Source organism: Uloborus diversus, chromosome 5, assembly GCF_026930045.1.
Source record: "Uloborus diversus isolate 005 chromosome 5, Udiv.v.3.1, whole genome shotgun sequence".
NCBI classification, from domain to species: Eukaryota; Metazoa; Arthropoda; class Arachnida; order Araneae; family Uloboridae; genus Uloborus; species Uloborus diversus.
In genome coordinates this window covers 136,906,543-136,934,376 of record NC_072735.1, presented here as the reverse complement: position 1 = coordinate 136,934,376, position 27,834 = coordinate 136,906,543, and the positions used below count along the sequence as shown (strand labels likewise).

Here is a 27,834-nt window from a genome sequence, read left to right as displayed (position 1 = left end):
GCTGAGTTATTTCTCTCTAATTCCCGAATCGGTTAATTTAAAAATTTTCTGTTTCGATTTTTCTAATTTCTGAGTTACGATTTAATTGTGTCATGTTATGCAAATCATCAACAAAATTCTCACGGATATATGGTGGTAGTTTTCTTTTCAGTTGATTGACCATTATTTCTTTTCACTTATCGAATTCTGTAATCTTACTACCATTTTATTCCACTCATGATAAAAATTAAAAATGGTTTAACTAAAAACGCGAAATCTCGCCAAGGCTACTTTGCTCGCACTATACTAAAACTATAACCCTAAACAAATTTGGCGAAACCTTTCAGCTGAAATTAAAAGGAATAAAGTAAATTCTTTCTCGGTTATTCATTTTGTTCTACGATAATATATTCAAGAAAATATTTTGCATATTGTCCATTCCAACTAAATGCTGCTGTAAAATATGGTAAGTTTAATTAATTTAAGATTAAAAAAACCCCCATATTCTTACAAATTCATACAAAACAATAAAATTTTTTACCTTGTATAACGTTATCCAAGTTTGTTAATCCAGAATTTTCGCTTTCACCAATTATTAAGGAAATAATGAAAACTAACATTATTTTGAGAAGCTCGAGAATACTACTAAGGGACGAATTAATTTCTGTAGCTGAAAGCAAACTAAGACACATCGATTGCGTTAATAAATACTCAGAACAAACTGCCTGTGTTTACGTCAACAGACACACGTGGAACGCAACGTGGCAATGCTTTAGTTTCATTTGCAGTTTTGTAAATCACCGCAAGGTAGCGTATTCGAGCGCTGGAGTTCCGAATGTTTCTTTAAGGATGCAAAAAGTAGAGTTTCCAAATGTTTAAACGACTTTAAACTCATGTCTGCTCCGGAGAAGCCTTGATTCAAAAATTTCATTATGATTACTTTCATTATTGCTGTTGTTAGGCAACGAATTTTTGTAACAATGGGTTTTATATTCGCAACTTCAAAGCTCGAATACGCTACCTTGCGGTGATTACCAATACTAAAGAAAAAGGTAAAACATTGCATTCCACGAGTTTTCTTTGGGGTAAATTTCCGACTTTAAGCAGTTTGTGGTGTTATGTAATTTCAGAAGAATAAAAAAGAAAGCTTCACACAAATACGATGAAAAAGTACTGTCATTCACTAAATGTCAAAGCAAGTTATAAGTTATGGCATTTGTCTGTTTCACCTTTTTTCATCCGTCATTAGACAGTGGCTGCTGCGCCCCCTATAATTTATTGGAGTTGCGAATTTAATTATTTAATGGGGAAATGATATGAAATTTACTGTTTTCCACCATAGCATTTTACAACTAAGTTTTTAAGGAATAAATTACAGCCTAAGTTGCTCCCTCATAATGTATCTATCTATGGTGAAAAAATGGTTAAAATCCCTCCAGTAGTTCTGAAGTTTACCCCGGACATCCGGACAGAGATTAGCCCTTTATGTATAAAGATGAGGATGCAATTCCTAAGAAAGAAATGTCATGCTTGCTCCAGAGAGGCCTTGTTACAAAATTTACATTATGATTACTTTTAATATTGCTGTTGTTAGGCAACGAATTTCCGAAACAATGGGTTTAAACCATAGACTAATAATAAGAGTAGACCGAGCTTTCTCATTCTTGCTGATGAAGAAAATTGGTTCATAGATGTATCATGTGACTAGTGGAAGGGATTGGCGAAGATTTTGGCAGCATGGTTGCTAGATGGCAGCATTATCTATAGTTTGGCACTCGACATGTATTTTATGACAATGTATTTTCATTAAAAAAAACTTCCAGGTGCAGAGATTGAACTGTTTTTCTTTTAGTTATGCATTATTTTGACATTAGTAATAGTTTTTGATCAGTGGTAGTTCTTATCGTCTGCAGCTGAGCCTAAAACTTTAATTTAATTATTATAATTTTCATCGCTCGTGTGAGTGGCAACGTTTAATTTTTTTTTTTTTCTTGATGGAACAAAAAGATGACTGAGTAGCGATAAGTCAAGCAGCGTTGCTGCATCACATTCTTTTCTTTCTAAAATATCTCGATCATTCTAAGTTATATTTATTTCTGAATTTATGTTAAATGTTACGTTCGTGTGTTGTAATAAATGTTCTGTATAGTTATTGCAAGTATATTTTATTGCGAATTCACAACGAAGAGTAAGCGGCTCTACAATTCAAAAAAGTCACGTAGCCCGCCATGCTCAACCATTTTGGAGCCACCAGTGAGGATTTTGTTGTTTCGTTTATGATTCATGGAATCCTTTTCATAAGGTACGATATTTTAAAATCTCTTGCAATGAAAAATGCAAATGTAGGACATTGCATGAAACGTAAATAACGGACATTTAATTCATATTCGAATGCAAATTCCCATGAACATTACTATTCTAATTCATTTGTGCTATAAATGAAACTGAGTCTTTTATTCATTGAAATGGTTTATATTCTATTCTGAATGAAGTGTATAAGAAACGTTTATCAGAAAAATCATTCTTGAATGTTGATATATTTTGTTGTAATTCTCGGAAAAGGTTCTTAACCCTGGTTTACAAGCAAAGATACATTCTATTCTATTAAACTTTATTGCATGATATAGATACATTCTATTCTATTTATTCTCATTCTATCTTTCATTTTGTGATAAACCATGACTTCTAAAGCTGCATCTGCGTATGAAAAAGCAAAAAAGAAACGAGCTACTATTCGCGCGGTAACAACTAAGCTACTGAATAAAATTTCTGAGCAGTTAAATAATGAAGACGTTACTGTGGAAGATTTAAGCACATTCAAGCTGCAATTAAATAGTAAGCTAAATCAAATTCAAGTCGCTGATGCAGAAGTTGAAAACTTAATCGAAGATATGGATGAATTCGAAAATGAAATAGAAGCTAGCCAAGAATATTCAGATAAAATTCTAAATCTTCAGTTCGATATTGAAAGCAGAATTGAAAAAATTAAGCTTGACTTTGAGAAAGATAATCGGTCTACATTACCATCGCGAAGTGGACCTTTTCAAACAAGTACGAGCATAAATTTGCCTAAATTCGATCTTCCAGCATTTAGCGGAAATATAAATAACTGGATTAGCTTTAAAGAAATTTTCATTTCGACTATTCATGATAATTCTAATTTAAGTCAACTACAAAAATTGCAATACTTGCATGCATCAGTTACAGAAGAAGCTGCTCGACTAATAAAGGGCTTTCCTATCACAGAAAATAATTATTCTCAAGCTTGGGAAACGTTAATTAGTCGTTATGACAACAAAAGAGAGTTATCATATGCTTTAGTTTCGAAAATATTTAGCATTAAACCAGTCAAATTGATGACCTCTAAATCTCTTCGGGATATTTTGGATTCTTGCAATGAAGCAATTCGTAATCTAAAAACGTTGGGATTTGAGTTAGACAAACTTTCAGAATTAATCATTATTCAATTTCTCGAAAAACGCTTAGATGATAATATCCGAAAACAGTGGGAGCTCACATTAGAAGATGAAGAAATTCCATCGTATAAGAAATTTATTGAATTTTTAGAAAAGCATGCCAGAAGCATGAAAACCTGCAAAGAAATCTATCCCAAAGAGGAACTTTTGAAATCCAAGAAGTCAGTTAGCTATAATTCCGTAACAAACGTAAATCGTAGAAGTTGTGTATTGTGCAATTTAGATCATGCATTGTTCAAATGTTCAGAATTCAAAAATTTGAGCACTCAAGAACGGTGGAATCTAGCGAAGAAGAATAAACTTTGCTTTAACTGCTTGAGAGCTAATCACGATACTTCGAAGTGTAAAGTTACTTTTCACTGCAAAGATTGTTCTAAAAGACACCACACTCTCTTACATGATTCTTCATACAAATCGAACCTTTCAGTCGATAATTCTGCACAGAGGTCAAGTGATTCTGTTCAAGTTAATAATTCTCAGTCCAGCAGTCTAGCTTTAACTGGTCTGAATAATTCGTGCAATATTCTGCTATCTACAGCTTTAGTCAAAGTCAAGGATTCTCAAGGACATTGGCAACTGTGTAGAACTTTACTCGATTGTGGTTCTCAAACCTCATTAATGACTGAAGAATGCTGTAATAGACTTAATCTAATAACATTTTCAACTAATCACTTAGTCATAGGAACTGGTAATCAAGTTGCTGGAAAGTCCAATTACTTAGTAAATTTAAACTTTACTCCACGGTTTAATTCAGAAACCTTTTCTACGAAAGCACTAATAGTTAAAGAACTTACTACGAAATTACCAAATTTCCTTATTTCTAGTCATAAATGGTCACACATTGAAAGTTTGCAGTTAGCAGATCCTGATTTCTACATCTCCAGAAACATAGACATAATATTAGGTGCAGATGTATTTTTTGACATAATTCAAGGTCGCAAGATAAGTGGTGGAAAAGACACACCTACAGCTATTCAATCAAAGTTAGGTTGGATTCTCTCAGGAAGGGTATCGTCCAAATTATATGAAGGTACAGAAAATACCAAATTGAGTCACCATTCCAGTGTAAAAATTGATGAAGTTCTTCAGAAATTCTGGGAATTGGAATCTATTCCTCAGAAAGAAAAGTTAAGCATTCAAGACGCAAACTGTGAAAAGTTTTACTCAGAAACTACAACTAGAGATGACACTGGAAGATATGAAGTCAAACTGCCATTCAAGGAGGAACCAAGTCTTGGAAATTCGAGAGATCAAGCGGTTGCACGATTTCTGTCGTTGGAAAGGAAACTAATCCAAAATCCTAGCCTGTATGATCAATACAAGAATTTCATGAGGGAATATTTATCCTTAAACCACATGGAATTAGTGCAAACAGAAGAGATCATAGTAGAAGATCGCAAGTGTTTTTATATGCCACACCACGGAGTAATTAGAGAACAAAGCAGCACCACAAAATTAAGAGTTGTGTTCGACGCATCAGCTAAATCATCCACAAACATCTCGCTAAATGATGTTTTGCATGCTGGACCCAAACTCCAAACTGATCTATTTTATATTCTATCAAATTTCAGAATACACTCCATAGCTCTTGCGGCTGATATCGAAAAAATGTTCCGACAAATTCTTGTCTCACATTCAGATTCTGATTTTCAGAGAATTATATGGCGAGAAAATCCCGATCAAAAGATTGAAGACTATAGATTGAAGACAGTGACTTACGGAACTGCTTGCGCACCGTATTTAGCCATAAGAACTATTAAAAAACTTGCTGAAGATGAAGAGATGAATTTTCCTAAAGCCTCAAAAGTTATCGACAAGGACTTTTACGTAGATGATCTATTAACAGGAGCCGATTCAATTCAGGAAGCTGAAAATCTCATGAGTGATTTAATTAATCTAATGAGAAGAGGTGGATTCACTCTTCGAAAATGGATATCAAATGAACATAGTATTCTTTCAAAATTACCTCCTGAACTAAAAGGAACAGAACAGTCTATAAATATTGCTGAAGATCAGTCAGTGAAACTTCTTGTCATTCAGTGGGATCCAAATCAAGACACATTTGCGATTCATTTAAATCCAGCTCAAGAAGTCACCACAAAACGGCAATTATTGTCAAGCATTGCTAGAATTTATGATCCCCTCGGTTTCATTTCACCCTCTACAGTTTTAGCTAAAATTATGATGCAGAAATTATGGTTATGCAAGTCAAAATGGGATGATCCACTCCCAGACAGTATCCTTAAAGAATGGACAAGTTTTGCTTCACAGCTTCCGATACTTGAAAATATTCAAATGCCACGACATTTCTTCATCCAAAATTCTGCAGTAAAATGTATTCAAATTCATGGCTTTTGCGATGCTTCCGAAAAGGCTTTTGCTGCTGTCCTTTACATGAGATCAGAATTTGAAGATGAGAAAGTCAAGATTAGTTTAATCGCCGCGAAAACCAGAGTCGCACCACTAAAAACAATAACGCTTCCTCGTTTGGAGCTGTGTGCAGCTGTAATGTTAAGCCAACTCTACAAAAATGTAGTTGAAAATCTTGCCATTCAAGTAGATGAGTCATTCTTTTGGACGGATTCCCTAATAGTGCTTGATTGGATAAATTCCGAACCTCATAAATGGAAATCCTTCATTTCTAATAGGATATCGCAAATTCATACTAATACTCAAGTCGATGCCTGGCATCACGTTGTAAGCAAAGAGAACCCTTGTGATTGTGCCTCAAGAGGACTCATGCCTTCAAAACTTCTTAATCATTCATTATGGTGGAAAGGTCCTTCTTGGCTTTCAGATTCGCCAATAGTTATCCCTCCACAAAACCATTCAGCTCCGGAAAAAGAAAAAATCTCAGAAGTGTCAGAGAAAACGGCAAGTTATTCTAATCAAGTAGAAGGCGAGTTAAACTTCATTCATAACTATTCTTCGCTGAGTAAGCTTACTAGAGTAGTTGCGTATAGCGTACGATTTATTCAAAATGCAAAATGTGACAAAAATAATCGGAAAGTAGGTTCTCTTAAGACATCAGAATTACTTGACGCCACAACTCGCATTGTAAAGTTGATCCAAGATTCAGAATTCAAATCGGAAATTCATGCTATTCAAACTAAAGGGAGTTTGCCAGCTAAAAGTTCCTTAATATCATTGAATCCTTTTCTTGACAAAAACGGTATTTTAAGAGTTGGCGGCAGACTTAAGCACTCTAATATGTCAAATGATCAAAAACATCCAATGCTACTTCCTAAAAATCATCACCTTTCGGATTTAATTATTGATCATTATCACAAACTCTCTCTTCATGGAGGAACACAAGTTGTACTCTCACTCATTAGACAGCGGTTTTGGCTGATATCAGGAAGAGATAAAGTCAGAAGAAATATTCAGCGTTGTCTGACATGCTTCAAGATGAAGAAGAAAATCATGTGCCAAATTATGGGAGATTTACCTAAAGATCGCGTTCTTCCTTCCAGACCATTTCTCAAAACGGGTATAGATTTTGCAGGGCCGATAATAACGAAGCCAAATCTCAAGAGAACAAGGGTTACCACTAAGTCATACATTGCTTTATTCATTTGCTTCACGACAAAAGCAGTTCATCTTGAAGTTGTGTCCGAACTAAGTACAGATTCATTCTTAGCGTGCCTCAGAAGATTTATATCGAGAAGAGGGAAACCTTCAGACATATATACTGATAACGGCTCTAACTTTAAAGGTGCAAGAAACTATTTATACAGTCAAATGGAAATTCTTAAATCAGCATCAGTTCAGGACTTTGCTTCAGAATTGTTTATTAACTGGCATTTCATCCCACCCAGTGCACCTCATTTTGGAGGTATCTGGGAGTCTAACATCAAATCAATGAAGCAACATCTTTTCAAAGTATGTAAATCAGCAGTGCTTAATTATGAAGAATTATCAACTTTAATTATTCAGATTGAAGCATGTATGAATTCAAGACCACTAACTCCTCTTAGTAGTGATCCAAACGACCTTGATCCCTTAACACCGGGTCACTTTCTGATTGGAGCACCGCTTCTAGCAATGCCTGAGTCTTATCATGCAGAAAATTCGCTATCATACACTTCAGGATTTAAGTTGATTCAAGCTCTTCGCGAAGGATTCTGGAGGCGATGGAGTGCTGAGTATCTCACACAGTTACAGCAGAGAAGTAAATGGAAGTCATCTAACCCAAATATAAAAACTGGACAACTGGTGTTGTTAAAAGAAGATCTCAAACATCCCATGAAATGGAGTTTAGGAAGAGTTATGGAAACTTTTCCTGGAGAAGATGGAGCTGTAAGAGTTGTTCAGGTGAAAACTACATCAGGAACATTTAAAAGACCAATAACTAAGATTGCTCCCCTACCAACTTAGACTTAGTTTTGGACATTTGTCCAATGGGGGGGAGTATGGTAGTTCTTATCGTCTGCAGCTGAGCGTAAAACTTTAATTTAATTATTATAATTTTCATCGCTCGTGTGAGTGGCAACGTTTAATTTTTTTTTTTTTCTTGATGGAACAAAAAGATGACTGAGTAGCGATAAGTCAAGCAGCGTTGCTGCATCACATTCTTTTCTTTCTAAAATATCTCGATCATTCTAAGTTATATTTATTTCTGAATTTATGTTAAATGTTACGTTCGTGTGTTGTAATAAATGTTCTGTATAGTTATTGCAAGTATATTTTATTGCGAATTCACAACGAAGAGTAAGCGGCTCTACAATTCAAAAAAGTCACGTAGCCCGCCATGCTCAACCAATCAGTTTTCGGTAACTTTTATTTCATTTGGAGCTGTCAGCGTTGGCGTGAACAAAATGGCGTAAACGTTTTGCGTTAACGCAAAAATGTACTAATCGGTATCTTAAATTGAAACTGTAGGTAAAAATCTTACCGTTTGCTGATTCTTCTTGGTCGCTTGCATCTTTTATTGCTTAGAGAGTTATTGAAATTGACTAAAGAAAATGCACAATACTATCTAAACGAAAAACTCACTATATTAACAAAATATTTACAACTTCGAATAACAAATTTACGAATCGGACTCCATAAAAGATCATTCTTCCGTGTTCCATAAATTCTATTTATTTTATTTCGCGCTGGCGTTGATCGTCTGCTACGATTAACGCCCGCTGTTGCTAGGATATCCACCAGTCACATGGTTTGGTTTATGAGCAGCAAAAGGGTTGCCATAGCTCGGTCTACTCTTATTATTAGTCTATGGTTTAAACTTTTAATCATTTGATGCGAAAATTACATGACATTTACTGTTTTCGATCACGATCTTCTTAAACTAAGTTTTTTAGCGATAAATTATAGCCTAAGTTATTCCCCCATTATGTAGCTATCTATGGTGAAAAAATGGTTAAAATCCCTCCAGTAGTTTTGTGGTTTACCCCTGACATCCGAACAGAGATTAGCCCTTTATGTATAAAGATGAGGATGCAATTCCTAAGAAAGCAATGTCATACTTGCACCAGAGAGGCCTTGTTTCAATATTTACATTATGATTACTTTTAATATTTCTGTTGTTAGGCAACGAATTTTCGAAACAAAGGGTTTAATCTTTAATCATTTGATGCGGAAATTACATGACATTTACTGTTTTCGATCACGACCTTCTTAAACTAAGTTTTTTAGCGATAAATTATAGCCTAAGTTGTTCCCTGATTATGTAGCTATCTATGGTGAAAAAATGGTTAAAATCCCTCCAGTAGTTTTGAAGTTTACCCCGAACATCCGGACAGAGATTAGCTCTTTATGTATAAAGATTAAAATAATGAATTATCCAACGTATTGAAGCACAAAACTACGTTGGATAATTGATTATTTTAATTTTCAGCACAAAGGTATTTATTCGTTATTTAATAAATAAATGTTTATTTTCAATAATTTTTATTTGCATATTTCAAAAACTTTTTACGGAGTGGGGTGATCGAGCCTTCTCATAGTTTCTGAAAATTTCACACTGTCTTCAGAAAATTTTACTTGAGTCCACTATCACCCCTGGTTCCCTTTTGAATACTAGCGACGGGAAGGGGGGGGGGGGGGTTGTATTCCGGTGTCCCGGTTGAACATGTCAGAAATCTGGCAAGCCTATGTATATAGAAACATAAAACGGTAACCTTTTTAAAATGAATACATATTGCTACATTTTGCACTTGTTTTTATGTGTTTTTCAGATTTACAAAAACTTTTAATTTTTACTAATATTATTATTAGTAAAAAATAATTAACAACTTTATTATTACTAGAAAATCGCCCGTCGAGGCATGACGGGTGAAAATTGCTCCTACATTTGAACGAAGTTTCGGAATTCCTGAGCTATACGGTTCGGTTTATAATCAAACTTAGTTAAAATATTTTTCATGAATTATGATTGAAATGCATTTAATGATGTGTCTTTCAGAAAGCAAAAAACATGTAAAAATAGCAATGATTCTGTGCTGAAACGAGTTGCATCTGTTTGAATTGAATTGCCATGAAATGACGCGCAATAAGTCGTCGAACTTAAGATAAAATGAATAATGTGAATATTTCAGTTAATTTTTCTTATTGCAGTAGCTTAAAAAACGAGTTTATTTTCGCTTTTCTTAAAAAATGACCGACCGAACGGCAATGCATAACCTCATTTCTTGACACTGATGTGAACTAATTTTTAAGACGAGTCCAACTTCATTTGGATATTTATCCTGTAAGAAAAAAAAATCCTTTTTATTTCTGGTTCGTTTATTAGATTCTTTCAGCACTGATACATGAATTGTAGTTTCCTTTATGACTGTGACTCATCTGTTTTGAACTAAATAAACCTTATGAAACTCTTGTTACCCTAATTGGACTCTTGACAAATTTTCTGCGCTGTTTTTCACTCGAATGATAATGTTTTCCAATACAGTCACAAATTTAAATTCAGGTAAATTAGAAAGTTAGTAGGTTACCAACTAAATAAGTTATTTCATTTTAAAAAAGTTGCTTCTATACCATCTTTTCTTTTTGTAACTTGTTTCTTAGAAGTTGCGTCTTTTCGAGAATTCAGTAAACCCTCGTTAATCCGGACCCAATTAAACCGGACTATTAGGGTGGTTCAGATTTTTTTTTCCAGACAGAGTCCAGGACACCCCCTACTTTTTTCGGACTTGCTAATAATATTATGCGGTAAAAGTTTTAGCTTCTTATTCAAATTTTAAGAGGGTGCTCAATGACCCCTTCATTTAACATTAGTCGTAGCATAGAAAATACCACAAATTTATAAACATTGAATTTCCCCACCTGCTTTTTTGTAAATAATTATTTTATTGCAATGTTTATGCATATTGCTAATGTATATTATAATATGTAGCATTATTTTTCAGTTCAATATATTTTTTAATCCCTCCTTCCCATACTTATGGAGTTTGGGTGAGGGGGTTGGGCATCCTCTTTCAGTTGAAATAGGAAGCTAAAATTCTTCCAGTATATTACTATCTACAAGTCCAAAAATACTGAGGGGTGTCCTGTTATCTAGGAGAAACTTTTTTTTTTTAAAGGTAATTTTGAACCGCCCTACGGACTGTGCTTAATCAAATACTTCGAAATTCCAAGAGTCGAGTTGGTCATTTTCCCTCAGCGTCCGCAAATCCGTCGGAGCTGCGGAGTCTAAGTCGGAGTCTCACTGATTTTGGGGAAAAGGACTAGAAGCAGGGAGCCAAACACTTTGAAATTCCTAGAGTCCGAGTCGGTTATATTTCCTTCGAGTCTGAAGCTCCGTAAGAGCTGCAGAGTCAGAGCCGAAGGCTCTGAAATTCCTAAAGTCTGAGCCATAGACGAATAGAAGGGGGGGGGGGGGGCAATGAGGGTGATCGTCCCTCCCGTGAGGGGTTTTACGGGAAATGTTTCAACATTGAAGAAGATCAAAAGTATTTTTTAGACAATCCTGCGAAGAATTTAAGTAAGCTTTCAGCCGGAGATGTTTCGGAATATTTCTAAGTTGAGCTCTTAAAAACGCAATTTTAAACCGTCTTTGGAAACGTCAGAGGAAGAAATAAGGTTCGAGCACTTTCTTCTGCTAATTTTTCAAAACTGCAGTTCCAGAATTGCAATTTTAAATGTTATTCGATTATGTTAGGGGCAGAGGGTTAGGAAACTCTCTGTACTTTTTCCAACATTGAAGTTCTAAAAATCCAATATCACCCTCCCTTGAAAAATTCCTGGATCCGTCCTTGGTCTGAGCCAACCATTTACTTTCCGACTCCGCTGTCCTGGTTACTTGTGACACAATAATACTACATAAATAACAAAAAAAATAAAATAAATAAATAAATAAATAAATAAGCTGCTATGTTAAGGAAGAGCATTTTAAATAATGAAAAGGTACACAACGGATTACGAGTAAGATTATTATCTAGAACTAAAGAATAGGAAGAACAAGTAAATAAACAGATGAGTAACGAGTAGGAAGTTAGAAGAAGGAACAAAAGGTCAAAGAACCGAAATCCGGAGCTTTAATTAGAAGTACAATGCGTTATGGATCTTTTATTTCGAAACAGTTTTGTTGTTGCTTACTGTTTCATTGTTAATAAGACATATCCGTTTAACATAGAATAAGACGTTCGTAGAAAGCTAATGAGAATGAATTTGAACTTGAAGAGGAGGTTTTTAAGTGAAGAAAAAAAGAAGATGCTTATTTTTTTCACTAGTGAGTAAAACTAGAAGGACAATAAAACATCAAAAAAGAGTTTTTCGTTTTTCACAGACAGTAAATGTAAAGTGATTTTTTCTTTTCATGTTTTTTTTTAATACACGTAACTTCAGAGAGCTGTCATGCGTGAAATAATAAAATGCACCCGTAGGCTGTAGTAGCAGCAGTTAAGTGTATGTGAGAAAGGATTAAAAAAAAAAAAGAAAAAAAAAAAACTCGTTTAAGTATTCGTTAAATATTTTTTCAACTTAAAATATTTAACTTCTCCACACATGAGATTTTACGCATCGAAAATCAGAGAGAGAGAGCTATGAAATTTATTTATTTTTTAAAAATAATTTGTCTTTGAATAATTCTAGTGTTTATAATAAGTTAAATAAAATATTTGGTTTCAATCCATCTTTGTCATTCTTTGAATCGCTGAACGGAGTTCAGTAATTGAGCATTTTGAGCAAAACACAATTTCTGGCATACTTTAATGTTTACTAGTGGTACCCCCACGGCTTTGCTCGTAATAGAAAAATTAAAAGGTCTTTTGGTTTGCCTGTATATTTACAAATAATGTGTGGTGATTTTTCTCACCAATTGGCTTGTACCTATGCTACGATTCCACGTTATGATAATTTCGTTTCTCGCTAATTGGCTGGTGCCCATGTTACGGTTCCACGTTATGATAATTTCGTAATTTACTCGCCCGTCTTATGATAGTTTTGTTCTTAAAATTGGAATATAATAAAAACCACATCGAATTTTCGAAATATCGCTTCGAGGTGCACACCCCCATGCTACAAACTAACTTTGTGCCAAATTTCATGAAAATCGGCCGAACGGTCTAGGCGCTATGCGCGTCACAGAGATCCAAACATCATACAGACATCCAGACATCCTCCGGACAGAGAGACTTTCAGCTTTATTATTAATAAAGAAGATCATCCTCATAAAAATAATAGCCGATGATCGAGTAGCCCGCGTGCTTCAACAATGAAACTCACGCCACGGCATGATAATTTGACAATATGTTTTAGTAATGTTTAACATGCAGGGAACTCGATCCGGCAGCTTAACTGTTTTACTGATTAGACACTGTCATTTCAGGGGAATGAAGAAACGAAAAAATGGTCAACAGTGAACGCTACCTACTGGAGTTGAGGGTTAATCCACTTGAGTTAGGGTTACAATTTCAACTATCAAAATAACACCAAACAGGCAATGGCTTTGTTCAAGTGTAGAAGCAATTTTTACCCGTCATACCTTGACGGGCGACTTAAAAGACTTAAAGGGCGACTTCCAGAACAATGGAGAAAAGTTATAAACACACACACTGTCCCCAAATATGGTAAAAATGATTTCAACAGCTTAAACATATAAATTCATGAAAATTTGCAAATTTTCAAGAACTCCGTACTTGTATATAATTGTTAGAAAAAAAAGAAAACAAAAATAAAAATTCTTAAAGGCAGAAGAGATTCTAAAAATGAAATTAATAATTTAAATTACGCCTTAAGCGAGGTCTTGCGTTTAAAACCATAAAACTGGAGACTTTGATAATAAAGGTATTGGACGCAAATTGCTATTATCGTGATACACCTATACTATGTTGATTCGGATCATGTTGCCTGATATTCCATTAAAATGAGCCTCAAATGATGATGAAAATTTTCCGTTTGGCAGTATTTATCAATTGAAAATTAAACGAGCTGATGTGTGCATCACATGACTTCCTTTTACTCCAATTTAATGTCATTTCCCTATTATTGGCAATTTTAATGTGATTCAATTGTTTACTGTTTACTCTCTAAATATCATCAACAGTGGCAAAATTGAAACAAATTGAAAAAAAAAAAAAAAAAAAAAAATTAATTTGAATTTTGTCATCTTGAATCCAAATTATGTTTTTCGCAATCACGAGTGTGTGTGTGTATGTAGGCGTGTGTGTTTGTGTGTGTGGGGGGGGGGTATGTGTGTTTGTGTGTAGAGGGTATGTGTATGTGGGCATGTGTGTTTGTGTTTGTGTGCAGGCATGAGTGTTGGTAGTTGTGCGTATGAGTGTTTGTGTGCGTGGGGGCGGGGTATGTGTGTGTAGTCATATGTGTTTGTGTCTGTGTGCAGGCATGAATGTGTGGGTAGTTGTATGTATGTGTAGGTGTCTGTAAGTATGCGCGTGTATGTGTTTGTGTGTGTGTATGTGTATGTGTTTGTGTGCATGTGTTTGTGTGTGTATGTGTATGTGTTTGTGTATGTGTGTAGGCGTTTGTGTGTGTGTGTATGTGTGCGTGTGTGTGTATGTGTAGTTGTGTATGTATGCGCGTGTGTGTAGGACATGGATGCAACATGGAGACGGCTTTCGCTAGAGGAGCAGCATCGTGAGGAGCCGGTCGGCGGTGATGGTGCGGAGGGTGGCAGTGGGAAAATAAAATGATAGCACGCCAAAAACAATCAAATGAAAGCAATAAGCAATCGTGATTGCTCAAAAAAAAAAAACGCCAAGTTGGCGACAAAACTTGGCGACCAAAAGACTGGAGGTATATCGCCAAGTGTCCGACAAATTATAACACAACTTGAGTTTACATCGAAATTAACAATGATTTCCCCCCAAAAAGGGTAAAAGACCCCCCTCAACTTTCACCGTTTTTGAGTTATGCGAGATATATACACACATACGCATATAAGCACATACATACTTACATACGGACGTCACAAGAAAATTCGTTGTAATTAACTCTGGGGTCGTCAAAATGGATATTTCGGGTGTCTGTACGTTCCTAGGCATGTATCCACGTGCGATCGGGTCGAAAAAATAAACTCAACATTCATTCGGGGGTGAGAAAAATGGAAATTAAAGCCGATTTTTGAGTGAAAATTTTTTCGCGAGTACAATACTTCTTTTTTTGTAAAAGGAAGTAAAAATGAAGGTAAAGCTACCTTCATTTACTACTAACTAATGCCCCAGCAGGGGCACCCCGACCTTAAACTTTTGGGAGGACGCAAATTCTCAATTTGCCGAAAAGGACTCCATGTTTTGCTGAATGATAAAATAGAGGGTATGCAGACAGAAGTACTTCCAATGAAACGAAACTTCTGAGAATCAAAAAAATTGCCTTCAAAGTTGCCGAATTTTCGAACTGAACTTGCAGAATAAGAGCATTTTTAGGAGATCACAGTGACCTTCCCGTGACCTCCCATCAGGATGCCTTTAGCTGCCAGTACCCTCTGAGCAAGAATTCTCTTATTTTATTTTTCGAGAAGATATGAGGGAAAAGTATTTCTGATGTTTCCAGATAAAACAAAACTAGACAAAACTAGTATGTTGTGGTCATCACGAAACTTTCTTCTATATTTTTCCTTTTTTTTCTGATCCCTCCCCATGCTTGACGAGGAAGCAATATTCCAAACAAAAACAAAATTACACATGCAAAAACTTCACGACCATCCCAGTGTCTGAATTATTGCAAAAGCAAAGCAAAGAGCGAAAATTGAAAGTTATTTTAAAAGCCTTGCTTGAATTAATTACAAATATTTTATTTGTTAACAAACATAAGATGGCAACAGTTAAAAATTTTAAATCATCCATCCACTATAATATTAAAATCTGTTTGCGTCCGTCTGTCTGTCTGTCTGTCTGTCTGTCTGAAGATCGATCTTCTCGGGAAACACTGCGAATCGGGAGTCAAACGAGATACCGATCAATTCGAAACTTTCCAAAGAAAACAATAGGACCAATCTCATAATTGTACGACTTTAATTAGCGGAGATATTAATTAAAACGTTAATTAACATAACGCTATTCAGGAATTTTTATTTCTTTCCTGTTGCCATTTTGCATATGGGTGAGCAAATAAAATTCTAATAATTGTGTCAAAAGAGATTTTTTTGGCTGCTGTCCAAATCTCAAAACAACGTTTCCATCTAGAATTTCATTTTTAATTAGTTTAAAATTGGTTGCTCTATTCGGACATTTATCGTCTGTCCTTTCTTATTTTTTCACATTCAACGTTCTTAACTGTTTTCAGCATATGAAAAATGTTTCTTTAGTAATGTTTATTGATTGAAGTGTAAGTTTATCATTCACCGGCCTCATATTTGGGTACATTTAGGATGTGCGACTAATTATGTTTATTTTGTTGGACTTTTTTCCGTCACATGGGTGAGCTTTCGAATTGTAATAAATCTCTTTTTCCTTCCTGTTTCGATTTTTGCAATACAGTTTGTATCGTTAAAAGAACACGTTAAATTAAGATTGTTTGGATTTCTTTAAGTGAAACAGAGTTGAACAAAAAAGATTGTTTTTAAGGATTTTAACTGAAGCTTAATTGGATTCTGATGGCTTGATATTAAATTAATGCTTATTGGTATTTAATAAGTCTTGGTGCTTTAGTTTCACGTAATCAATAAAAAAGTGTGTGTCATTTTATGTAAAAAGCTGATTGTAATTGTACATAAATATTTCAGATATATTCTATCAGATTTAATTCAGTTTAAAGTGAGCACATATTATAGTTGAGAATGCATATATTTTCATCTTTTGTGCTAATTGAAAATACTCATAACTTGTATTATTGATAAATATGATTAACGTTAAAGAGGTTTTTGCCAAAAATATGCTCTACTGGTGTTTTGCAAACCTTGCATTACGCGTAATTATTTACTCCTTAGCGCTTTAGAAACTGATGTCAGAATAATACAAAAACATCAATTGAACAGCTCTTTCATTTTTTAAGTAGCCCGTGCAACGCCGGGCACGCAGGATAGTTGAGATAATATTTCCGATCATTTCCATACAATTAAAATCACGAGAAATACGCAGACGACAATCTATTACGATTTCTCTTTCTTATTGTTGCATTAATAAAGCTATTTTTATTCGCAAAAAAAAAAAAAAAAATCAACACCTCTTGGAGCGATTGGCGTCAAAATTGAACCAAAGCCTGTTTACATATGGATTCACATATGTTCCAAATTTCAACCAGAATGTAGCAATACTTCTTGAGATAGGGCACTCACAAAGGAAAACGAGCTGATGTGTGCATCACATGACTTCCTTTTACTCCAATTTAATGTCATTTCCCCATTATTCGCTATTTTAATGTGATTCAATATTTATTCTCTAAATATCACCAACAATGGCCAAATTGAAACCAAAAAAAAAAAAACTCCGCCAAATTTGTCGCCAAGTTGGCGACAAAACTTGGCGACCAAAAGACTGGCGATATATCGCCAAGTGTCCGACAAATTATAACGCCACTTGAGTTTACATCGAAATTAACAATGATTTCCCCCCAAAAAGGTGCAAAAGACCCCCTTAGGAACATCCGAAAGCAACCAAAAGGGGAGGTGCACAACTAGACCCCACTACGAGTCTATGTACCAAATTTCAACTTTCTAGGACATACCATTTTTGAGTTATGCGAGATACATACGCACATACGCACATACGCACATACATACAGACGTCACGAGAAAAGTCGTTGTAATTACCTCGGTGATGGTCAAAATGGATATTTCGCGTGTCTATACATTCTTAGGCACTTTTCCGCATGTGGTCGAATCGAAAAAAAAACTCAACATTCATTTGGGGGTGAGCAAAATGGAAATTAAGGGCGATTTTTGAGTGAAAATTTTTTCGCGAATACAATACTTCCTTTTTTGTAAAAGGAAGTAAAAAGAACGGGCGATTGCGCTACCCTCTTTTTAGCTGTTGTCACCAAAATAAAATCAGCTGTTATACCCACTAAGGGTTACTTGCCGATAAATTTTTCTTTCATTCCGTTCATTATTTCTTGAGATACAGCAGTCACAATTGAAGACAAAAAACGTTCTACAGCTCAACCCCCGTTTGAGTTATTGACACCAAAATTGAATCAACACCTGTACTTGTTAATGGCAACATGTGGACCAAATTTTTGTTTGATTCCGCCAGTTACTTCCTGAGGAACAGCAAGCACGCGTAACTCAAAAAACGTTCCATTGCTCCACCCCCCTTCGAAGAATTCGCGCCAAAAACCAATGGGCACAAGTTCACATAGGGGTACATATGTGTACCGGATTTCGTTCGATTTTATGCGGTAGTTTTTGCTGTAGCGGTCACAAAAAACTGGTCACACACAGACGTGACACACACACATACACACACACATACACACGCACACACATACACACAGACAGACAGACATTTTCCAAAAATAGTCGAAATGGACTCAGCACACCTCAAAACGTTCGAATCCGTCAAAATTCGAAATTCGAAAATTTGCACGAATCCAATACTTTCTTCTATATATTAGATATAAAAGAAAGTAAAAACATGACTGAGAAAACATTTTTGGGCAGAATGTCACCAGGAACCACTTTTCCAAAAAGAAAAAAAAAGGGGGGGGGGGCAGGAACATGTTTGAACGACCTTTCCGAGTTCGACACATCACTAGAAGCTTCATATTCACCATGTTCTGAAACGCAAGAAGGACATTATTTTTCTGTTACTTTAACAAAAAGTTCCAACTTTCAGGAAACAATTCCGACAAATGACAGTGTCATTAACACTTCTCGTGTTTGATTGCAGTGGCTAGTTCCCGTTTTGATTTTTTTCCCCTGCACTAAGCGATCCTTGATAGTGTTTTCAAGGAATGATATTTACCTTTCTGTAAAAATAGATTAATACTAACTCAAAACTAAGAAAGTTATTTCTGAGCAGAACCTGGAACTGGTGTTTAAAATGCTAACTGTTTGCTATATTTATTCTCGACTTTTTTTTAATAGCAACAATTCACGAGAATTACCTAAAAATATATTAATTTGGACATTAATTTAAAACAGCCATTCAAATCAGCAGTGGTGGTGATTGGGGCTTATAAGGGGGGGGGGGGCAGAAAAAAGTCAACTAAAAGCCATGGGACTTTTAACGGCAGCAAAAATTAAAAAAAAAAAAAGATAAGTGGAAATTTATACAAGTAACAATTCAACTCATGTTTTTTTTTTTGAGATTTTGATGACTTATTGTACACAATAACTTTCCCCAAAGAAACACTTCGACATAAATTTGACTTGTTAGTTACCCCGAAGTATTTTGAGGTGTCACAAACACTTGGTAAAAATTTTATTAAACAATGGCTTGTTTAAGTAAAACAATTGATTTACTAATATCTAAATAATGAATGCATGAACTAAAAGTTATTCCTTGTGCTAAATAATGTTTCGTAACCAGATATACAAAGTTGAACAAAATATTATGTCCCGAAATTGTGACATTTCTGCTATTTTTATGATTTTTAGTTTTGGTGGATTATTGGGAAACAAAATAAATAAATTAACCATAAAAGGGGGGTGGGTGCTGTGAAATATAGTGGTTGGGGTGGGGCGTTAAAGTCATTTATGACGGGCCTTAAAATTTCTGTGCATGCCCCTGATAAGGTGCGACCCGCAAGTTCGAAAAGTTTGAGCACCACGAGGTTAATCGAGTCTTTCCTTCCCATACAGAAACATTTACCTGGTTTTAAAAGGAATTACAATGTAACGAAAGCATTTAATATTGCATTCTACTGCATAATACATTGATTAAAAAAAAAAAAAAATCCGGTAGCCACCGGCATAAAAACATGTTGAAAAGATCAGCTTAAAAAGAATTCCTTATATAGGACAAAGGCGCGGCGCGGCAAGCAATTATTCCATATTTCGTCGGTAGAAAACATTGAAAGCTCTGATCTTGGTATTATTTATGGAAATTACTATGCAAGCTGCGTTCGACCTCATAAGTTCGGTGTGGTATGCGAGTAATATTAGGATATGATCTAACTTTAAAGCCTGCTTTCGACGAATTATATGACGTCGTTTTCATGACGCAGTTGGGTAATGAGATGAAAGTAGACACTAAATTTTCAACCCTGAAAAGTGATACTAAATTAATAGTTTTGGTTTCTAAAACCGAGAAATTTGCAACCGTTTCTTCTTAGTTGAGCTTCATTTGCTTAATGTGCTCCATTTTATGATATTTTATAAATTTAAAACTATTGAGTATCTCTATTGAGCAAAAAACCCGAAATTTTAACGAAGCAATGAATCATGGCTCGTGTTGTCGTTTATTGAATGATACAATTACTTGGTGTTAAAACATGGCTTCTTTGGCTAGGCAGTGTTTTATTCCCCTTGTCTTACTCGTTTTTAAGTCGCTATCTATCATAGAAGTTCCAAAAATGTAATCGCTCTAATATAATAACGCATATACCAGTGGTGCCCACCTAGGGGAGGTGGTCATGGCGCAGATTGCGCCATTTAAATTTTTAGGGAGGGTGTTTTGAGGGGTATTTTTTCCTTTTGAGGGGTGTCTTTGTGACATTTAGAGGGGTGCGCCCTTGCTCTTACGTGGGGAGGGGGGCCCTGCATATAAAAAAGCCCTTCAAAGTATATAATGTATTCAGGAATGCCCGCCCCCCCCATGGGCGATGACAAACCTTCCTCAAATAATAAGGAGCACTCCCCCGACGAAAGCTCAATCATCCCCGTAAAAATTTTAATGCCACCAGTCAGCACCGTAAACTCCCTCCCCCCCTTTCTCGAGAGCATACCTGATGTTTTTCAAGTGCATTGATTTGTTGGAAGCCGTGTTAAATATTATTGGTTTGAAATTATGCAATTAATTATGATCAACTGAGCTGTGATTTTATTTAAACACCTTTACTGTAGTCATTGGAATTTCAGATTTTAAAAGAGTAATTTAAAAACAGTTCCAACATTGGTTGCGTTTTCTAGGTCATCTAGTTTGTTCATTTCATCAGCCAGATGTCAGTTTTATGTTAACATCGAAGCAAAAATGTTTTCCGAATATCTTATTTGAATTGTTTGTCGTGACGTCAACCATGAAGCTCAGCGATGTGAACAATTTTTTTATAATTCCGGATCGTTGAGTTATGTACAGAATGATGAAATGCTCCGCAGCAGATCCATCCAATGGCCATGAGAAAATAACCATGAAATACAAAAAAGTATTTACAGTTAAATAGAAAAAAAAAGCACTCTTCACAAAACTCCTCACCGCGAAACATTCATAAACCTCCATTTGTCTACTCTGTAATCTAAAAAATCAACCGAACGTAAGCTAAAAATAATAAAAACAAATAACTAAACATTGAATTTGACTCTGAGAACTTAGGACTCCTTCGTACGAAGCAACTTAGTTGAATCATAACTTACGAACGGGCATGGACATATCACACAAGATACATCCGTTACTGAGCAAAAAAAAAAAAAAGATTTAAATATTGTTTATTGAAATATTCGAAATTCAACTCCATTAGACAGAAGTAGAGTTACCCCCACTCCTATTTGTTTTTTTGTACATTAACCCACTTAAGATTTCGTTAAAACACAAATGTAGTTGTTTCTGAAAATTTCATGTCTTCATGTTTGCATAAAATTTTCATTATTTTCCCTTTTGCGTTTGTAAGGTGCTGGGGGGGGGGGGGGAGACACCACAAATTATCGCCCTTGTGCCATCTATGCTGGGTACCCATGATAGGTACGTCACTGACTGCACATAGTAAAAATTGTATTTCGAATTCAAGATAATGAAATACACAATTGTACAAGAGAAAATTAAGTTTAGTATGAATACATATATTATTTTACTTAGAATAAACATTAGATGAAAAAACTAGTTTGTATATAAAACTAGAATGTACATCTTAATGGTTTTCCGGATAGTCCGGTTTACTATGGTCCGGGTTAATGAGGGTTTACTGTAATTAGTGTTTGTTTATTCTTTCTGTTTTAGTACTTTTCTTTATAAATAATAATTAAAAAAAAAGTTATAATTCAGAAGTTGTGCATTTTATTAATTTTTTATTATCTTGAATTTAAAAAATCAAATCGAATTGATGAGCGATAGAGCGTTAATTAACGATATGGGAAGATAAAACTTAAGTTACAAATTAAAAATGTATACATACCATGTTACATCTTTTAAAAATTGCAATGAATGTTTTCCTGCGATCTAAATATTATGAAATTCTTAATTTGGTTTGTATCAAAATTAAAATATTCGTCATCGTAAATCTAAATCCACTTACTTGACCCAATTTTCGCACAAATGCAGTATCAATTTTTCTTACGTCCAGAAAAAAAAAAAAAAACCCGGATTTTAACACTTTTCCTCGTAGATCACGATAAACAATAGAACGCTTTCATTACAAGTTTGACATCTCTCCTAAAAAGCAAATACGAATGGCGAGGGAAAGAAATGACTAAACTGGACCAAAATGAGAGAAAAAGATAGATTTTTCGACGAAGTGAATGTTTCCTCATTGAAAAGTTGCAAAATTCTTAACTGTTTATCTTAGTAATGTTTTTATTCCTTTCAAATGAAAACAGCATAAAGTAATTATTATTTCCCAATCTTACCATGTTCCATTTAAACATTTCTAGAATCAGGAAGATTTTGTTTTAAAATCATTGCTCTGATTCGTTTTCAACTGGGCATGGGAAATGTCGTTCTTTTTATAATAGTTCACTAGAGGATCGTTCACCTTTTTTTAGCCATACGTTGAATTCGTTCATTAAAAAAGTTATTTAGATTTTGAAGAAGTTCATAAAAATTGTTTAATATAAACAAGTTAAATGAATAAATTAATTGAATTATGAAAATTAATGAACTCGGATACTGGGCTATAAAAATACAAAAACTTAATTCATTAACTTACCGTCATAAACAAGATGGCGACGAGCAGCTGAAGCGAAAGTAATGCCAAATGCTTCATTGTGAAATAGAAAAGAGAAATAGCTAACAATATAAATGGCAATCAACAACGTTTTGCCGCACAAAACCAGCAGATTACTGCAGACACGTTTTTCGGGGTTACAGAGAACCATTTTTTCAATACAAAATTGTGAGCATTTGAACGTAAAAACATCTTTATATACATAAGAGCCAATGATCAAGTAATTCTACTGATGTCATCAACAATGAAACTTGCGCCACGGCATGATATTTTGATAATCTGTTTTGGTAAGCTGCTGCAGGCAACTGCTTGGCTCAAATGTAGAATCAATTTTCATCCGTCATATCTTGACGGGTGATTTTCTAGTCCGGTAAAATAAAAGCAACGAGAATGAACAACAGACAGTTTAAATAGTAAAAAATAGCGAATTAACAAAACAAACAAGACAAAATGGAACCCAGAGCCGAAATGTATTACAGCCGTTAAGCCGTTCTCGGGCAGTGCACTTGTATCGATCGCCGCGCCTTCATTGTGACGCGGGTATTGAAGCTACTACAGGCCGTAACTTTTAACAACTGCTCTAAACCTTTCCTAAAAGCTAAAATATTGTGTAAAATCTGCTTTGTGTAATAAATTTATGACCTGTTTTGCATCCAACAGTTTCTGGCTTTGTGTACATGTAGCGCGTCAGCATTGCTTTTGCACCCGCATGCTCCTGCATGATTATTGCTTCTTATTCTTCCCTCTAACACCCCTTAAAGTTTTCCCAGAGATTTTAAACTCACCCTGTACAGTGGACAACTAAAACTTCAGATACAAGGTTATAGATAAAACATTTTTTTTATGAACTGGTGAATGAGGTTATGAAGTTTTCAATGGAACAAGATTTTTCTTTTGCATTATATTCACATAGATGTGCCAGGTGGGGATTTTTTCTTGAATACTGGTTTACATTTAAATTGGTGTTATTGCAACGGTTTTTTTTATTTTTGACTAGTAGTACCCACACGGCTTTCCCCATAATAGAAAATTAAAGGGTCTTTTGGTTCGCCAGTATATTTACAAATAATGTATGGTGAATTTTCTCGCCAATTGGCTTGTCCCATGTTACGGTTTCACGTTATGATAATTTCGTAATTTACTCGTCCCTCTTATGATAATTTTGTTCTTAAAATTGGAATACAAAAAAAAAAAAAAAAAAAAAAAAAAAAAAAAAAAAAAAAACCACACACATACACACATCGAATTTCCGAAAAATCGCTTCGAGGTGCACACCCCCATGCTACAAACTAACTTTGTGCCAAATTTCATGAAAATCGGTTGAACGGTCTAGGCGCTATGCGAATGGCGAGAGAGATCCTGACAGACAGAGAGACTTTCAGCTTTATTATTAGTGAAGAAATTTCATGAAAATCGGCCAAACGGTCTAGGCGCTATGCGCGTCACAGAGATCCTGACACAGAGAGAGATCCGGACAGAGAGAGATCCTGACAGACACAGAGACTTTCAACTTTATTATTAGTAAAGATGAAGACTACAATCTGAGTGTCTTGCTTCACTTACGCATGATATATTTTTATTCTATATAGTGCAGTATACACAAACTACACATGAAAGAATTTACATCACAAAGAGGGGAAAATACATCCGGAGTGAGGGTGGGAGTCGAACCCACAGCCTCAAGTGTGTGAAGCAATCGCTTAGCTCACTCGGCCAGTGAGGCCCCTTGTTTACATTTACGTTACACATCGACTCTGTTCATCGGAAAAGTTGCTGCCGTAGATTTTTTGCAAAGTGTAAAATATGCTTTTTTGGGTGAATTTTGACAAATCTTGTTAAAATAGTCTTTTGATACAAAATTAAAAAATTATATTAATTTGAATTTTTGGCATCGTGAATTCAAATTATGTTTTTTGCAATCACGAGCGTGTGTATGCGCGTGTGTGTTTGTGTAGGCGCATGTGTGTGGGTGCGTGTGTGTGTGTGAGTGTATGTATGCATGTGTGTGAGTGAGTGCTGTGTACGCGCGTGTGCGTGTGGGCGTTCATGTGTGTGTATGTAGGCATGTGTGTTTGTGTCTGTGTGCAGGCATGAGTGTGTGTATGTGTAGGTGTGTGCGTGTGTAGGAGTGTGTGTATGTGTAGGTGTGTGTATGTATGCGTGTGTGTGTAGGATATGGACGCAACTTGGACACTGTTTTCGCAAGAGGAGCAGCATCGTGAGGCGGCCGGTCGACGGTGATGCTGCAGAGGGTGCCGGCGGGAAAATAAAATCAACGTAACATCAAAAACAGTCAAGTGAGAGCAATAAGCAATCGTGATTGCTCAAAAAAAAAAAAAAAAAAAAAAAAAAAATCTTTCATTGTAACAAAATGTTAATTAAAATGTCACAAAATTATGAATTATAATTACCATACAAAATGATGTGATAATAATATTGCTCAGAGCAGTTTTTTCGAGTTGTGAAGCAAAGATAGACGTTATCCATTGAGTAGACAGCTTTTCCTCAAACGTTATTGTTTACGCAATTGCATAGGGCATGTGTTTTGTTTTGACATTTCGTACAAATAAATAAATAAATAAATAAATAAAAAATAAATAAATAAATAAAATAAATAAATAAATAATTAATTTGAATTTTGACTTCTTGAATTCAAATTATGTTTTTCGCAAGGCATGTGTGTGTGTGTATGTGGGTATGTGTGTGTGTATATATATGTGTATGTGTGTGGGTATGTGTGTGTGAGTGTGAGTGTGTAGGTGCGTGTGTTTGTGTCTGTGTGCAAGCGTGTATGTGTGTGTAGGCGTGTGTTTGTGTCTGTGTGCAGGCATGAGTGTGTGGGTATGTGTGTATGTTTGTGTGTGATGTGTGTGTGAGTGTGTGTGTATGCATGCGTGTGTGTGTAGGATATGGACGCAACCTGAAGACTTTTCGCTAGAGGAGCAGCATCGTGAGGAGCGGGTCGACGGCAGTGCTGGCAGAGGGAGGCGGTGGGATAATAAAATCAGCGCAACGCCAAAAACAGTCAAGTGAGAACAATAAGCAATTGTGATTGCTCAAAAAAAAAAAAAAAAAAAAAAAAAAAAAAAAAAAAAAAAATCAGTTAAGTTAAGTAAGTGTATTGGACAATCACCAATTTTAAAATAGGGAAAATGTTGCTTCTAGTTGTGATTGGGTTAAACGAAACAGCTTATTTTAATTTGGAAAAATTAGTTTGTCAGTGATCGATGTATGAATTACTGGGAAATGAATTCGGAACAATTGGTGCATGTAAATCTAAAATAGGTTTTTTTAGCCGCGTAAAATCAAAAGCCAAAAACTATTCTTAAGTTTTAAAGTTAAAGCAGGGGTGTCCACCTAGGGGGAGGGGGGGGGGATCATGATGCAGACTGCGCCATTGAAATTTTTAGGGGGAGGGGTTGTTTTGAGGGATATTTTCTCATTTGGAGGGAGGAACTTTTGCTTTTGGGGATGTCTTCGCGATATTTGGGGGAGGTGTGCCCTTGCTCTTGGGGGGGGGGCACCCCAGCTTGAAAGGTGTTTACCAGACGTACAGGTTCAAACCTAACAAACCTGCTGTGTTTATAAATGTATTTCACTTGTTGATGGCCAAGAATGATTCAGAAGTAAAGAAGGCGTGTATCTTACTAAAGCAGGATGATTTCGTTCTATGGTAGGGTCATTTCATGGTATTTTTGACATTTATGTAAAGTCCGTAACATGAACTTTTTTTGCCATAACTTTTCAATTTACTGTTTGAGTTGCAAATTACTTTAATTTTAGTTGGTGTGTTGGTTGGAAAACCTCAAAATAAAATAATTTGCAAATCAAACAGTAAATAAAAAAGTTATGGCAAAAAAAAGTCACGTTACGGACTCATAAATGTCAAAAATACCGTGAAATGACCCGATAACAAACAGTGGAGGCTCGTGCCTTGAAAAAGTGAGGGGGCCAGATCATGAGTGCACTTGCCCGCCCCTCCCCCCTGGTTTTTGAAAAAGAAAATAAATTAAACTTTCTTAATTTTTTTTGTTAAATTAATAAAATTAAATTCATTTTAGCAACTAAATTTAAAACATGAAGAAGTAATAACTTTTACGGAAAATTCAAAACTAATATAAAAATAATCTAAAAAATAATGATTTGCTTCTCTAAATTGTCGTTATAGTACGTTAATTACTTGAAGACAAAGGGTCAAGAAAGGAGCAAACGATCTAATCTTGTGCAAATGAAGCCCTCTTCCTTTACTGCATGTTGTTTATTTTATGATAACCTGAATCGTGTAAGAACATTCAAGCTATGTAAAATAAACAGCATACAAGCAGGGTAACGGTCTCTGCGAATACTGCTGTAAATATTGAGGTTCAAAGCGTTGGTGTTGGGGGGGGGGGGGGGGACACACATACGCACAGATACTCCGCGACAACGTATGATCCGCACCTTATTAATTTTACACTTTTTAACAGATAATCTGCGGATTATATGCAGGATAATACGGTACAATCCAGTTTTTTTTTTTAATTTCAAGCACGTACGCACAAAAAAAGGAAAATTAACAAAAATTTATAAATTATTGTCTTCTGAAAAAAGTGAGGGGACCCTGGTCCCCTCTGGCCCCTCCCACGAGCCGCCACTGGTAACAAACCTAGAATACGGTCAACGTGGAAGAAAAGTGAATGAGTTAAAGGATCAACCAGATTGCATACTTCCATCACAGTACAAGTTAGATGGTCAAATGTCAGGAATGAAAATGTATTAGGCCTATATTATACGACTGAACACTATTCCAACACTTTCGGCTTTTAACCCCAACAACAATCATTTTCCCAGCCAAACCAGCAGCAATCATAAAAGGTAACATGAAAATGGCGACATATTCAAAACACGCTCAAAAATTTAGAAAAACTCACAGACAACATAACAATAAAATTGAGGCGAAATTTAAAAAGGGAAAAAATAGGATCTCACAGTTCAATAGTTTTTTTTTAAACTCCATTTCACT

The 27,834-nt window shown here is 35.3% G+C and overlaps 1 protein-coding gene across 1 annotated transcript in view; it reads left to right on the top strand.

The window, feature by feature from the left end:
* Window positions 1-2,657: 2,657 nt before the first annotated feature.
* Window positions 2,658-27,834, top strand: part of LOC129223159 (uncharacterized) — a 38,233-nt gene continuing 13,056 nt past the window's right edge. Inside the window, exons 1-2 of the mRNA XM_054857726.1 lie at window positions 2,658-3,030; window positions 4,486-5,560. Coding sequence (XP_054713701.1) covers window positions 2,658-3,030; window positions 4,486-5,560 — 1,448 coding nt within the window. The remainder of the gene's footprint in view (window positions 3,031-4,485; window positions 5,561-27,834) is intronic.